At 32.3% G+C, this 17,206-nt stretch overlaps 1 protein-coding gene across 1 annotated transcript in view; it reads right to left on the reverse strand.

Annotated features, from left to right (window-relative positions):
• The window catches only part of LOC145259701 (all-trans retinoic acid-induced differentiation factor-like), a 28,267-nt gene that overhangs the window by 2,188 nt on the left and 8,873 nt on the right, over positions 1–17,206 (reverse strand). Inside the window, exons 2-4 of the mRNA XM_080117379.1 lie at positions 10,187–10,326; positions 4,631–4,705; positions 2,390–2,461 (exon numbers count right to left, since the gene is read on the reverse strand). Of these exons, the coding sequence (XP_079973505.1) occupies positions 2,390–2,461; positions 4,631–4,705; positions 10,187–10,326 (287 nt within the window). The remainder of the gene's footprint in view (positions 1–2,389; positions 2,462–4,630; positions 4,706–10,186; positions 10,327–17,206) is intronic.

The raw sequence follows: 17,206 nt of genomic DNA on the forward strand, positions 1-17,206 counted from the left end.
TGAAACTTCTACCTGTTATGAAAATCCTAACTTACATTGTTAGCATGCATGCGTGCTTCAAAGGGTTAGTCATATAAAAAAAAAAAATTTTTTAAAAGCTGACATGACAATACCCAGTTGGTTTTATGGTTGACAGTCATGACAGCAATGCAGATTGTCACCGTTAACCTGCAAATGAGACAGGTGAATAAAAACGAACATGAAGCCCACAGGGAAACGAGTTGGAAGAAGGAGTGTTACATACAAAGTCGTGTGCAAATCAACTTGAAAGTGTCGAGTTTTGGAGTTGGAAGTTGTGTCAAATTTACCCAAAAAAATTTTAGTTTAACCCTACTACCCAGTCACAGTACTCCCATGGATTAAATAATGGGTTCCATTCTAAATTCCATGCAGATTCCTGAGTTTACTGAACGTTGCAGATTACATCAACTATATTGAGCAATATATAGTTTTCTTTTGGATACGACAGTGTTCACATGTTGGTGAAAAAAAGAAAAGACTGTTCCTTATGGGAAGAGCAAATGTCTTCACATTAATGAAGAGAACAAAATAACCCAGGGTTTCTGAATTTTTTAGATGAGGATTGGTTATTTGTATTATTATTCATCGGACTACTATTCTCATCTTGCGCGTGATTTTCACAACGTCTCCATCGATATAAAGCATCATCCAGTTATGGCTGATGGAACAACCCCCGTAAATAAAGGGTTCTGCTCGAAATTCCGTCCAAATTCCAGAGTTCGACAGAAAGAAACACCTGAAGAAGGTCGGAGGTTATATCGACCGAAACATTGTGAAAATCACTCAAGATGAGAACAGTAGTCAGATGAATAATACTACAAAATAATCCAGTTTGAGTGTGGGTTCTTTAAACTCAAAATAATTTACATGACTGAAATAGGAATTACTTACCTACATCTCTTAGTCAGGTAAATTATGAATATGCCAGTCAGGTTTATTCATATATATCTATATATAATTTATTATAACTTCAGTTTTAGAACTTATTACTAATAAAGAATGTAAATGATGTATCAGTTTATGAGTAGAGTTTAAAAATTATTTCCAACATTTTTTTATTCAATGCTTTTTATCTTGTGACAAGAGTTGTATAGTTTGTTTTTAATATGAAAATTAAAATGTATATTCACAACACCTCCATATTGAATATTAAATATTTTTAATTATATCAAATTACATTTTTATCTAGTCATTATTTTTAGATTAAACTAGAAGAATATGCCAAGCCAGTAGCACTCACACTAGGCAAATTGAACCAGCTTCCCTCTTTATGTGGAAGTACCATGGGGATATCAAATTCACTAGCTGTCTCCAGTTGCATGTGCCAGGACAGTTTTGTACCATTTTTATGTCCCCTTACAAAAATATAGGAAGACTAAATTTTATGTCTACAATCCTTATTTCATGAAAATCCTTTAAATGATTTGGATTCTAGAAATTTTCTAACATTTAAAATCTTAAGAATACCTTGCTTACTTGAGCTCTAATGACTATGGATCGAAGTTCATTTTTAAATGGGAGGTTTTACCAATACTGTTCCTCATAAAATCCTAATACTTGAAAGAAACTTTAAAGAGTAATGATACCATGATTGTCTTCAAACCGGAAAAAAATTATGAAGTTCAATAGTAAACTACCACTGAGAATTTTTGCATATCATAAACTTACCTTGATTATTATTAATAGTGCTTAAAAAAAAAAAAAAAAAAAAAAAAAAAATTTAAAAAAGTGTTTATGACGACAAACAAATTTGCAATCTGGAGATGTCTGGCATCTACCATACTAAATTATGTACAAGGTGGATTTGAATCAATTCCCACTTTATTTATGCCATTATATTCATTTATTTATGACTGAACGAATTAGTTCAACCAGGTTATAAAGGGTTAAATATTGATTTTAACATAAATAGATCACACACGAGTACTTAAATCCAAATAAATTGTTTTGAACTAATTTCCTTTTAAGTGCTTTATGCCACCAATATTAACGTTTAGCAGTTCATGTTAAATATCTAAATAGTGTCTAATCTTTATATTAAATATCTTAAGGACATGCAATTCATTTTTATATACATTGAATTGCTATTTCTACCATTTAATACATTAATTAAAATATCAAAGACGATTACAAATCTACAAACACAAGAAATAACAGAGAATATATTTCAAGTTAAAACGATATTAAAAAAACACCAAAAAAATAAATAAAATAAAAAAAAATAAGAAATCCTCCACCATATTAAATTGGCAAGTAAAGGGAGATAATTTAGTCATCTACAAAGAATATGACAATTCTGTACACACTGACATTAGCAAAATGAAGGCAGGAAAAAAAAAAAAAAAAAAAAAAAATCAATAATACTCACAATTTCTTTAGGTTGGTCAGACCCACAAAATATTTGGGATCGTTGCGAGGAATACGGTTCTTTAGCATTGTTCTGAAAGGAAGACATTTTTTTAATTTAAAACCCGTACGATATAAATAATTATACAAAGCTAATTCATACAATTTTAAAATTAAAAAATAAATTTAACACCTGGTTCTCCCCAAAATAACAAATGTAAAGATTGATACAACTACAAATCAATACTTTATCAATATACATCATGTAAAACTAGTATTGATTAATTATTTTTTTAATTCTTTTGAAATTTAAAAATTGTATATAGATAAGTTTCAGTCCCTAATTACTTTCCTCCCCATAAGGACAGTTTGATACACGGCTGGTTTTTAATATGAAGAAAATCCAGCTCTCAAAAAGGAGCACTTTGCATTCAGCGAAAAAAAAAAAATTAAATTAAGTCTCTTTCACTGACCAAAACAGGAAAGGTTAACATCAGAACAGACACTACACTTTGAAATATTCATCTGCAGAAAATATAAGAAATTTACATTATAAACAAATTCAGTCACGGCTATTCAAAAGTGTAGTAAAAATATGTGTTGCTCATCCTTGGTTGTAATTACTAAAAAATAGTCTGTCCTATTCTTAACTAGAATCGTTAGTCACCATAATACCACATTTACTCCAGGATTACCTATCCTACTTAAGATGGTTTTAAAAAATTTGTTTATGAATATAAATAAATATGGTCAAATTATGAGCATCATTATATTGGGGAAAAAAAAAGAATTATATCCAGAACAATTTACGTTACTCTGAATTTTCAGCATTCTTTTTAATAAAGTTAACTAAAAATCCAAAGCTGTTTAATTTTATAATTTTTCACATAAACAGAGTACTTCAATTAATACAAATATTTTGGGTTTTTTTCTAAATAATAGAAAAAAAAAAAAAATTATTGATACGATAGAACACGTCATTGGTTTAATATCCCTTTCACATGCTGGCATGTGTTGGATGAGTTTAAAAAAAAAAAAAAAAAAAAAAAAAAATTGGCTTTGCAAACTAATGTATTTCTGTTCAGATCTTTATTCCTCTTGAGTTCATTTTTATTTCCTTTTCAGGTTACGTCAACTGTTCTACATCTACTGATTTAAGGAATCCTTCATTATTTTCAGGTGGCAATGCCATCAACATACATCTCCATATACTGTCCAGATTTAATCTTTCTCCAAAGTAATTGGAATCACTTAAGATTCACACTACATGTCCATCGTTTATTCTCATATCATTTCACCCCATGCGAACAATGATCAGGACATCGGGTGGGACCAGGATATCAATTTCACGCAAACCCATAGTAACTCTTTTTACAATTCTCAAGTTTGGGGGAGAGAGCCTCTAAGAATGTAGTTATTACTTGGGTGGGTGGAAGTATTAGTCCAATGACATCTATTGAAATCGACTTTGGTAAACTTATGGTTATTAAAACTCTTGTGTTTACTGAAGAGGGTTTTTGAACTTACTAAACTGGGGATAATTTTTTTTTTTTTAAGTTAGTAGGGGTATTTTTATATTAAAATTAATATAAAATAGTCACCCAGACCAACAAGCATTAGGAAAGACAGGTAACTTTTTTTTTTCTTTTTAAGAGAAGAGATTATGACGTCTTGGAGCAGTCTTTCTGTAACATATGATTTTGTACTTCTATAAATACACATTCTTGTAAACGTTCCGTGTTATTCTTTATCGACCCTTTAAGGTCACAACTGTTTACAAATATAATTTTGCACTTCAATGAAGCAACATCTATAAGTCTTGATACAGTTAGGGATTTTGCATATTTTTTTTTTTTTAAATGGTCACCACTTACCAAGAAAATGAGATGGACCGATTGTCAGTTAAAATATATAACAAGAAGATTGAAGACAAATTAAAATTTATGTTTCCGGAAAGTATTTAACATTGGATGTGAAAACAACCAAGTTTTAGCCTGCAGGGAAGCAGTCTCATGGTAATGTCTTCCACGGATGGGAAGTTCCTGGAAAGAAACTGTTCATGTAAATTCTGTTTGATGCTAAGCACACACATGAAATGATGTATGTTTCTAGATTATTGCTGACGAGAGATTTGGTGAAAAAAAATATGTACACGAATCTGTTGGATTTTAACGAGAATTGAATCTATTTAGTTTTTACATATGTTGTTAAAAGAAATAAATTCTTCAAAACTGAAAATTCTTAAATGATTTTTAATACTCACATTATTTCAAGACTGCTAAAGTCTGCAAACATCTTAGCTTGAAGATAAGTTATATTACAATCATTCAAATCCATCCTGAAATTAAAAACAGAATCACAATAAACTACCAGCAAAAATTGCATTCATATCTGGCGATTCTTTTACTGATTAGTAATGAATAATTTAAAATCAATAAATTTTGTAAATTTAAATCCTTTTTATGTTTCAGAATTTTGGAAATGAAAATTAACAATTTGTGTTACTTGGATGATTCAGACCATTTTTGTGGCGTTATGGATGAAGTACTAAATCAGTTCTAAGTGAAAGTCTTCTTCAGTTTGAAGGTTCATTAGTGCAGACAAAATTATTTCACACTTCTACCGAGTTATGGCTGATGGAACTACACCTGTGGATTAAATAATGGGTTCTGTTTGACATCTGAAGTTGTGAAAATAACATCCAGGATCAGAACAGACATCCAATCCAAACAATCCTTTGTCATTTAGTAACATCATTTCATTTAGTTTTTAGAATCGCTGTAAAGAAATTTAAGCATTTTTTTTCTTTAGATTGACACGTCAGCAACAAGGTGATGTGAATAGAGAAAGTCAACTTTTTATGTGCAGGACATTAAATGATGTAAATGGCCAGTGGCAAAAAGGAAAAAAAATCTTTAATAAAGATGAATTTTTTATGGAAATCGCCCCAGACAAGGCATGAAATCACTTGACGTAAGCAGCTAAAAAGTCAAAACTAACCAAAAATAAGTTATAGATTCTGACCTAAAAACAGAAATTCTTCCTCCTTTGTCAGAAACTTAGACTTTAAAGTCTAAAGTATTCGGTATTACATAAAATGCTTGAGACATGCAAAACAGAGGTTGACAATTGCTTAAAATAGCAATACACATGAAAAAATTGAAATAGCTTGAAATATTTCAATATTGGTATGCATAGAAAGAGCTTGATGAGCTAAGAAAGAATCTTTTTAAATTTTTAAAATCTGATTAAAATTAAGGAAGTTATGGCTATTTTTGTGCCTCACACGTTTGGATATTTTCCCCTCTTTAAGACCATATGCGTTTCGTCACATTTTTTACACTACTTTTTCAGTAAAAATGTCATATCTTTGTTAAAACACAAGACTAAGAAATGAAATTTACTGTATAAGTGTATTTTTGTACAAGGAATCAGAATATGCAACTGAAAATCTCCCAAAGTTTATGGTTTCCAAATAATCTGCAGTAAATGTGCATAAATATGCAGCAATTCCTTAAAAATGCCATGTATCCATAAACAGAAAAGAAGTTGGAGAACTCAAAGTTGAATTGTAATGTGCTTTATGTACAAAAAACTTAAATCTAAACATAAGACCATTTAAAAATGAATATATTGCAATATTTCTTTGGTATTATTGTAGATTAACACCTTCTGTTTAACCCCACTCAACTCCTTCTGACCACCCCTCCAAAATGTGATTCTACCTTTTTAGGAAATTATGTATAAAATGCCATGAAAAACTTTAATGAAAGATAAACAAATTATTTTAGAATTGAATGTAAAATAATTTCCTATTACAGATCATTCTAGCATTTTAGGGCAGTTAACTGTTTTTTTTTCTATGGGAAAATATGCATGCTTTTTTCTTTTTTTTTAAGATGATTATGTGTAGTTTTAAGAGGGTTTCTATGCAATGAGAATATGTGGAGGGTTGCCATTCGGACTTTGAATTAATTGTAGGGCTAAGGAAAATTATGTGTGAACATACTGAAAACTTGACAGACAAAGCTAACAAAAACAATATTAGAGGGGGGAGCGGTTAGTTTCACAAAAATTTAATGTAAAATAATTCACCATTTCCTGGCCATTCTAGCATTTTAGAACAGTTAACCAATTTATTTTTATGTGTATTTTTCTTTAAGGAAGGATCTATTTTTTGTTTGTTTGTTTTAGATGCTTGTATGTGGCTTACAGAGGTATTTTGGTGGGGGGGGGGGGCTTGCCACTCGAACTTAGTGTTATTGTTAGGGTTAAAGAGTGTTTTAGGAGGAGACTTGCCACACATAATTTGGATTAGAGGTGAAGTTAAGAGAGCTTTTTTTCAAAGAGAGCATTCATCACTCATATTTACTGTTAGCGGTTCATAATTATTGGCTTTATATTATATATTTAGTTTTAATTTAATAAGAAACTGCGTTGCGAAATTTCAAAGAAAATTCCATAAATTTGTTGATTTCTATTTTCGAGGTTGAAGGTGTTAATTCCATAGGCCGTTTATACTACGCTGGAGCAGGTTGTAAAAATATCTTTCGCTTAATAAGTAGAAAAAAAAATTAACGAAATAAAAAGCTTCCTAATTGTAGTTTGATGTGTTTTCTAACTGCTTTTAAAATTTCAAGAATATTGATATAGATTTTGAGGGTTTGTATTACTATACACATAGATTCGAAAAAGTTGTCAAAAAAACAAATATATAACAAATAAATGTTATCAAAAGCAAGTTACTTTTCTACCTAACTGAATAATTTTTTAGTGTTTTTATTTAATGTAACATGTTTATTCAGATTGAAAACAGTGTTTACCGATGTTTTGGAAAATTTTAAATGGCGCCCGACTCTCTTGAAATGGTAAGTTTGGGGAAAAGAGTTAAAAATAAAAAAGTAGACAAAATACTGCTAGAAACTCGCTCAATATATGTTACTGTGACATAGGCTGACATATATTCGGTGAGTTTTTAACAGTATTTTGTATAGTTTTTTTTTTTTTTTTAATTTTTAACTCCTTTTCTCAAACTTACCATGTCAAAGAGAGCCGGGCCGGGCGCCATTTTTAATTTTCCAATACATCGGTAAACACTGTACGTTTTTCGAGCTGAATACACATGTTACATTAAATAAAAACACTAGAAAATTATCCAGTTAGGTAGAAAAGTAACTCATCTTGCCTTTGATAACATTTATTTGTTATATATTTGTTTTTTGACAACTTTTTCGAATCTATGTATAAACGAGATTTTAATACTTATTTTGATTTTGAAAAAAAACATTTGTGGCTGTTCGCAGTAAAACATTGTTTTAATTCGCTGTTCAAAACTAATTTAAAGAATAAAAGTGCATGCAATCTATATATCTACAAAAGTTTATTTTGTTTTTTTTAACCATGTTTTTAAATTTGACGAAAAATGTGAGAAATTGCAACAGATTCATAATGCCGAATTGGTTGGGATTGTTGTTATTATACATTCTGAAAACCGAATAGTTCTAAACTAATGTTATTCTGATAACAAAATAGCTCTAATTAAACATAAGAACATTTATATTCATATTTTCATGTTTTTCTTAATTCGTTCTTGAATAAAAATTAAAGAACGCGTGTTTGTTTATACACTGTGCTATCACTGATTCTACAGGCTGGAGCTGCTGCTGCTTCTAGTAATACTAACTTCATTTGACCAAATTCGAGAAATAGAAAATTTTTTTTTTCGGGTAGGTCCTTTTAAATTATCAATTACCACGGTCCTACTCAACATAAAATAATACTTTTAATTGATAACGATAGTAAAAAGATTGATTTACTTACTACTGGGTGTCCGAAGAATTTTTTTGTCAAAATGTTCGATACTCGGCATATTAAAGTCTTATTTTTAACACGACAAAAAAAGAAATGGTCAAAAATATTTCGGACACTTGACAGTATTAGGATTAACACCTCTTCTTATTGATTCCCAAATTTCATGACGAAATTCTTCATACAATCACGGTACGGACCTTTAGAAAACAGGGGGGGGTCATTACAAAACCTTACTGAAAACGCCATTTTATGATGTTCACATTTTTATCAATTTATTTGCTTAAAACTCTTAAAATATATAATGTACATCCATATTTAGTAATTCATTTGAAGTATATTCATTTCCGAACAAAACAGTAGTAATTTGAAGACTTGAAGTGCTTTGGTTTAAAAAATATGGCTATTTTAGTAGAACTACCTTGAAATCTGTGATTATCCAAAGCGTTTTTTCGTCCGTGTGTATTACTACTTAAAATGTTAACATTTCAAATTTTAGCAATTAAAACAGTAAGAAATTAAATTTAAATAGATCGCCTAGCTGCTGTTAAAGTGTTGAATACTGTTTTTTGTAATTATATGAAAAATGAAATGAAATCTAAATCATGGGAGGAAATTTGTTGATAGGAAAAGATTTTTTTCATATTTTAATCATTCTCAAATAATTTGCTCACCAACTATCAAACTTTAATTCAAACTGTGACCTGAAATGGTTTAATCTTAGTCAAATATTTTTTTTACAGTTAAAAAAAAAAAAAATATAGCTTACCCCATTTTTTTTTTTTTTATTATTTAAGGACCTAAGGTTTACTTTTGGCAGTCTCATAATTTTTGCTGCCCTTATTCTTATTCTGCACATTTCATCTGCAATGTTATTAAATAATAAAAATAAAAAAATTGCCGTTTTCTAGGTTGGTATCTTTCCAACTAACACTTATCCTTGGTTAGGTTTTGACCTTTAATACTGGTTTTGTTTTTTGTTTGTTTGCTTTTAGCTTTTTACATCAAGTGAATTCATGTCTGGAGCGATTTCCATAGAAAAAAAATTGAAACTATTAGCTAGTGTTTATGTAGTTTATACTTTAAAAACATTTGAAATATGCATATTAAATTAATACATTTTTTTTCACAAGTTATTTTATTACTAGCAGTTCAGCCTGGCTTTGCTCAGGCCTTATGTACTGTTCATAACTTGCCCTACATGTGAATTTGAAATCTTACAATATGTAACATTTCAAATGCGTAGACCAAAGTAACCTACATCTAAAATTTCCAGTGTTTAGACCCAAAACTAGTGGAGAAATGTGGTAGAATCTGCAAAGGTCAACGCTTTCAACTTTGATCTTTTGGCAGCCAAATTCTCACCCTAAATCTGATTAAAATGCTTGCTGCATGTCTGAATACCCACTATGTATAAATTTTAAATGTTTAGACCCAAAATTGGCTGAGTGGTTTGCTAGACATCACAAAGGTCAAATCTTTTGAACTTTGACCCCTTGGCAACTTAAATTTTTGATCCAAACCGATTAAAAAGTTTGCTCTATCTCTGAATACTCTATATGTAAAATTTCAAATGTTTAGACCAGAAATTGGCTGAGTAATTTAGTAGAGACCGCAGAGGTAAATTGTTTTTTTAACTTTGACCCCAATTTTAACCCCTTAATATTTATTTTTTGGGGCTCAAATCAAATTATAAAGTTTGATCCATGTCCAAGTAACCTATATTTAAAATTTCAAGTGTTTAGATTCAAAATTGATGGAGGAGTTTGGTAGAGTTTTCAAAGGTCAAATCATTCAACTTTGACAGCACAATTTCTGGACAAAAATTAATTAAGATTTCTCAAGTTTCTAGACTGAAAATTGACAGAGTTATTTGGTAGGAAATGTACACAGACACACACATTTTCACTTTTGTAGATATAGATTCAAATCCGAAGTCAGTTTTTGTTTTACAGACATTTAGTGAATCACAAGATAGAAAATTAAAAAAATGCTCTGCAAAAGTACAAACCCAATTGTAACGTTACTAGTTCCATTATAACTAATGCAACATCTTCCATCCATAGTCAGTCCTCTTTCCCGGCAGTAGGCAAGAACATGGGAATCATTTTTCAGGGGGGAGCAAGCCTTTCCATGGCAATACAGTCCATACTATGAAGAGAAAAAAAGAAAAAAGCGATAAAATCGAACAACTATTTGGATGCATATCACCAAACATTGAATAAATGTTAAACCATTGAGATATAATAAAAATCAAGAAAATCAATAAAAAAATACCAAAGCTATAATAAAATTGTTTAACAATATCCTGACCATCGTCAACATAGCTGTGATTTTGTCAGTTGCAGCAAACTCAACCTTATGCAATCAGGACCATCTACCTCGAGAATTTCCTTCCAAGACTGAAAAACAAAAATCTGAGCAACATCCACATATCTGTTCAGGATGTTGTCACACTCGTCAAAAAATATAATAAAATGTCGCACTCGTCAAAAAATATAATAAAATGTCACACTCGTCAAAAAATATAATAAAATAACACTTAACAATTTCATACATTCTTTATCTGTGTTTAAATCTAAATGCAAATTTCATGAACAAAGTTTCTTTCCTAGAACTGTCCTCCTGTGGAATTGTTATGCTCACCCACTTTCCAGCTGACTACAACATGATCATTTTCAAATCAAGTTCTTGTTGAGCTGTCCCTGGAATAGTCAAATTATACCCCATTTCCATCACAAACGATCACTATTTGTTGTCTCTGTAACCACTATACACTCATTAACCTTTATACGCAAGTGGTCTTTGAGCCTTGAAAAGTGGTAACTCTTGCAATAAAAAAATAAATAAATAAAAAAAAGCAAACAGCAAAAGTTATCTACCAGAGCAGTATGGGAGAAAAATTTTGCTAAGCATTTAAAATGGTTTTATGTTGTTCGTCTTAGGTTATTAAATGAGGAATCATTTCAATTTAAAATCCGTTCAGTGATACCCATGTACACTTAAGAAGAATGCTTGAAATGTGCCAACTTTTTTTTTTTTTTCAATGGAGGTAACCACTTATCAAGGCCCAGAGGCCACTCGAGGATAAGAGTTAATGGGTATACATAAGTCATTGTGATTTTAGCATAGTAAACATTAGTGGGAATTTTATAACTTGGATTACTTAGAGGGACAGTTCAGTAAGAACTTGTGCACATTGGACTTGAAGATAATCAGATTATAGTCAGCTGAAAAGCAGGCAAATGGAATAGAGTTCCACAGTCGAGGAGTTCTAAGAAAGAACCCCTGTTCATGGAATTTACATTTAGATTTAGGCACAGATAAAGAGTGTGGGAAATTGTTGATAGTGGTTCTGGCTAGACAAGTGTTTTTTTGTGAAAGTCTGGTGAAGGGGGGGATCGGGTGTACCATAGATTGAAGTTCAGATGAGCACCTGCCATGAAAATAATGATGAAACAAAGACAGGCTCGTTATTTTTCCTCTGTGGGGAAAGAGGTTGCAGAGAAGAGAAAAGGGTATCGCCTACTAAGCTACGAAGTCTATTTTGAACTCTGTCAGCTTCTAGCAGCTCCTGCCCAAATGTGGCAACAGTACTCCATCATTGGCCGTACCTGACTTTTATATAGGTAGAAAATTGCATCAGGAATGAGATATCTACTGGAGAAGTAGAAGGATCCCACCATTTTCCCAGCAACTTTGGCAATGGATTTGATATACGTGTTCCATTTCAGATCGGGAGTAAAGGTCAAGCCCAAAAGCTTGTCAAAACATGAGGCCTCCAAGACAGGAGCCATTCATTTCGATTGATGGCAGCTGGGCAACAGAGCGTTGATAATGTAAATTGGTTTTAGATGCAATAAAAGTAACCAGCCACTTTTTCCCCCATTGTACCATGTGCTCAAGATCAGAGGAGAGAGTCAGAGAGAACTTGGTTGTTTACGGTCTTCAAAGTGCTACCATAGATGGTAGTGTCGTCAGCATAAATGTCTACGAATGATCTAAGGATGTGGTTTGGAAGATCATTGGTGTAGATCAGGAAGAGAGTTGGACCCCTGAGGGACTCCAGCATTAATACCGAGAGTTTCTGATTTCAAGCAAAATCAAAACAAGATGGTTACCCAATTTGATATGATGTCATGATTTCTTACACTATTTTTAAATTAAAAAAAATATTATTAGATTGCATCAAGATACCTGACAGGGCTATTGAATCATTGGAAGAAGAGAAAAAAAAAATCAAACGTTCTTGAAAGGTTTACTTTGCCAAAATGTTAATATATTAAGAAATAATATTAGAAAATGGCAACTTTTAACCTAGCTCCTCCAAAGATGTTTCATTTTATTACATTGGCCATTCCCAGGAGCACTTTATGCCAAATCTGATGCAATCCTAGCTAATAGTTAACCTACATCATAATTTGGACTATCCTATGATTCCTGCTATGTTAAATGGTCAGCATATCAAATTTGGTGAAGTGTTAGTAATAGCATAACCCTACCCCTCACTCATGCCAAACTTGGTGCAATTCTTCTCAATAGTTATGTAGCCTATAAATGTTTTATTTTAGTATTAGCATTAACAATTATGAAACTCAGCAAATCTCCAACAGATACATACAATCTTGCATCGTGACTGTAAGTCAAACATTTAAGGTCAATCAAATATCAGTTAAAAATGATGCACATATACATGCTGACAAGTGATCAATGAAAAATATAAAGGAGTTCAATTTAAATAAAAGGAAATCACAAGACACTTTCCTGCCTTGATAGGATACAAAACAGACTTTAAAATCTAATGTGTAAGGTCTTTTTCTCCCATTTTTCACAGAAGAAATATTGAATTTCTATTTTATTATTTTTTTCATAATAGATACTTGACTGAGTTCCAACCTATGCCCCCATCTTGTAAAAATATTCACTCATTTAGCTACAACCACTGTTTAGAATTGTCGTTACTCTATCTGTGCCTAAAACTAAACAAAAATGGCATGAGCAAAATGTCTTTTCTAGAATTACTATTTGCACAACAATACCACAGGGCTGCTTCTCAACTGACTATAACATGATAGTTTTCAAACCCAATGTAAGCAAATTCTTGTTTAGCCGTCCTCTTATCTAACTCTACCAAAGTCACACCATTACTGATCATCACTAGCCACTCATTAACCTTTATGTTCAAATGGCCTTTGGGCCTTGATAAGCAGTAACCCCTTCTAGGCTTTGCTTTCTCCTTTTAAGAAGAGGTTAGTTTATTGCTAATTGCCTGAGGCGCCCCTACCAACCATTTTTTGAAGACCAGAATGCTCTTCTGAAATGCTGGCTTTTGAAATCCCATTTTTTGATCCTTGTGTCACATCTCACCGTGGAAGGGAGATAAATAATTCAATACTGATAAAAGAGGTTAGTTTGTACTTGCGATTCTCATCTTGGTCGATACAACTTCAAAGCTTCAAGTTCATCTTTTGTGCGAGTTCACAGGTCAGAACGTCAATTGGGTTGAGGGGTGGGCTACTCCACACCCCACAACCATAATATATAAGAAAGGAACACACATGAGTTTTTAGTCAGAACCATAGTTAGAGTGAGCGAGCGAGAGACAGAGATTCAGAGGAGGGAGTCTTGCAGTCAAGATGAGTAAAACGGAAAAGAGATCCGAATCGACTCAGCACTGTGGAGGCCTTCCCAGAAACGATTGAAAATCTTGAATAAAGGCTGTCTACGAATAATAATAAACAAGTGGCGGTCATGTGGATCATCGACCAAAGAAAGGTCGTTTGTAAGGTATGTATCTTAAGATCTTCTTATACTATATGTATGTACGTCACACATACACACACCCATGACTGTATACACACATGTGCACAAAGGCAGACAATCAAGGGGCATGCCATAGTTATATACACACCATACAGATTATATAGATCCAATACGCAACAAATGATAATGGATTTAAAAGATAGACAAATAAAGACTTAGTTAAAAGATTAGTTTAGAGTCCATTTGAAATGTTGGCATATGTTGGACAGCTTTTGAGGTGCAAATCCATAACTCCATCCTTTTTCATGGAAAAATTAAAAAAAAAAAAAAAAAACACTCTTTATGGTGTACACACTTATGATGGAAAGTAAATATTGTACACCAGAAATCACAAATTGATTAAGTAGTTTTCTCTTAAAAAGAAAATCAAACTTTATTCCTAAACAACGATTAACAATCTCTCAGCATTTGGCAAACAGTTTGAAGGATATCTTAGAAAGTCATTCTTAACATAGAGAGGGCATTGAAAAAAAAAAAAAACTCATTCTTCACTAGTTAACTCCCCCTGAAAACACTGTTCAGAAGTAGTTTAAAATCAGCCTTGTACATCGTCATAATGCCTAAAAAGTGTTATTAATCACTTAAAAATGATTTTCTTTATAAATAGAAATATATATTCACTGGATAAATTTATGTGATATTTTCTTTCTGTCACGGGTATGTACATCATGAAGACTTTTTTTTTTTTTCCTTAGGAAGCGGGAGTCATGGACTAACACCTTTTTTATAAATTGACTTCCAAAGTAACCCAAGATGATGAAAACAAAATTTTTTTTTTTTTTTTTTACATGGAGGTCACCACTTATCAAGGCCCGGAAGCCACTCGGGGATAAAGGTTATTGCGTGTACAGTAATCAATGAGATAGTAATCATTAGTATTGGATATTTGATAGGGTGTCTTACTTAAGAGAGCGGTTTGTCAGGAATTTGTTTATGTTGGACTTGAAGACATCCAAGCTGTAGTCAGGTGGGAAACAGGCAAAAGGAAGAGAGTTCCACAGTTGTGTACTTCTAAGAGAGAAGCTCTGCTCATGGAATCTACGTTTGGATTTAGGCACAGATAAAGAGTGGGGAAAATTAATGACAGTAGTTTTAGCTAGACGGGTGTTTTTCATGAAAGATTGGCAAGGGGAGGGGGGCAGAGATTGGAGCTCAGACGAGCACTTGCCATGGAAATAACGATAAAACAAAGACAGGCTCGCAACGTCTCTTCTGTGGGAGAGAGGTTGCAGGGAAAAGAAAAGGGCATCCCCTACTAAGCCATGAACTCCTTCAAGGCAGGATAGGCTGCTTTTAGCAGTTCCTGCCCAGATATGGCAGCAGTACTCCATCCTTGGACATACTTGGCTTTTATACAGATAGAGAATTGCATCAGTAGTGAGATATCTTCTGGAGCAGTAGAAGGATCCTACCATTTTCCCAGCATTCTTGGCAACAGACCTGATGTACATGTTCCATTTCAGATCAGGAGTAAAGGTCCAACCCAGAAGCTTGTCAAAACATGGAGCCTCCCCAAGACGAGAGCCATATATTTCAATTGATGCCAGATGGGGATCAGAGCGTTGATGATGTAAAGATAGAAGTTTGGTTTTAGATGCATTAAAAGTAACCAGCCACCTCTTCCCCCACTGTACCACGTGCTCAAGATCAGAAGAGAGAGAATCAGAGAGAACTTTGTCATTTACGGCCTTTGATGTGTTGCCATAGATAGTAGTGTCATCAGCATAGATGTCAACGAATGATTTAAGTATATGTTTTGGGAAATCATTGATGTAGATCAGGAAGAGAGTTGGGCCCAGGATGGACCCCTGAGGGACTCCAGCATTAATACTGTGGGCCTCTGATTTCTACCCATCAACCACTACTCTTATGAACCTATCAGAGATAAATTATTTAATAATTGAGAAAACATTTCCAGTGATACCGTAGCTGGAAATCTTGTGAAGTAGGCCCTTATTATATACGAATCTTCAGAAATGTTTGATGATCAAGAAAATTCTGACCACAAAGAAGGTCTCTCACCAACAAGAATTTCTAGTAAACAGGAAAGCTATAAGAACACATTAAGGAAAAGAATTCTTCTCCAAAGAACCAATCTCATCATGCAACAATAGAAAATCTAATCTAATCAAACACAAAAATTTTACAATATAAACTTGTTCTAAAAATTAAACAGAACTAAACTGACAATAATTTGATATAACGGTTTAATTTTTTAAAAAAATATATTTTCTTTTAAAAAAAATCGACCTTTCGAATGTAAAACCTTGCTTAAAATAAACCTAACTCATCAACACTAGTAAATTGATATCAGATTTATTTTCAATGAAAACCGTCTGATAAACATTGTGATTATTTGTGTAAATATATCTTTTGACTTATGTTTATTTATAGATTTGTTTTTACGTTTCTGAATTTTTGAGATGAGGATTGGTTATTTGGATTATTTGGATTCATCAGACTATTGTTCTCATCTTGTGATTTTCACAATGTTTCGGTAGATGTAACCTCCGACCTTATTCAGGTGTATCTTGTTAAACTCAGGAATGTTTCTGTCGATCTCGGGAATTTGGACGGAATTTTGAGCGGAACCTTTTATTTACTTCACAGGGGTAGCGTGCTTTTGTTCCATCAGCCATGACTGGATAGAGGTTCTAAGTAATTTGCAATTGTATTTTTCAGTCACCCACACTAAACCTTCAGGAGAAGGTCATTTTTTACAATTGATTTTTTCAAGTACTCTAACCACTGCGCCACAGGTCCTTGCGGACAATTCTATTACAAATTTCAGGAGCCTTAAACCTATTTTTATTTATTTCCGAGTTCGACAATATACACCTGAAGAGGTTACATCGACCAAATCGTTGTGAAAAATCACACTCAAGATGAGAACTGATGAATCCAAATAATACAGATTTGTTTTTTTAATCGTTTTTAATTAACTGATCTGCTATACTTTCCATTAAAAAAAAAAATGGATGTTCAATTTCTTTGATATGTAGGGGTTTTTTTTTTTTTTAAATTATAATAAGACGTTAGCACACTGTACTTAATATCTTCTCTCTTTACTCCTCTTCCATAATGAAAACAAACAATTTTCACTGTGATCATAAGAAATTTAAAAGTTATTTCAGACTAGAATTAAAGTATTATGGTTCATTTGTTGAAGTACTACTTTAGAAAAGAACCAACAATTCAATTATATTTT

Source organism: Euprymna scolopes, chromosome 3 (assembly GCF_053919585.1).
Source record: "Euprymna scolopes isolate OS-2025 chromosome 3, ASM5391958v1, whole genome shotgun sequence".
In the NCBI taxonomy this organism is placed as follows: domain Eukaryota; kingdom Metazoa; phylum Mollusca; class Cephalopoda; order Sepiida; family Sepiolidae; genus Euprymna; species Euprymna scolopes.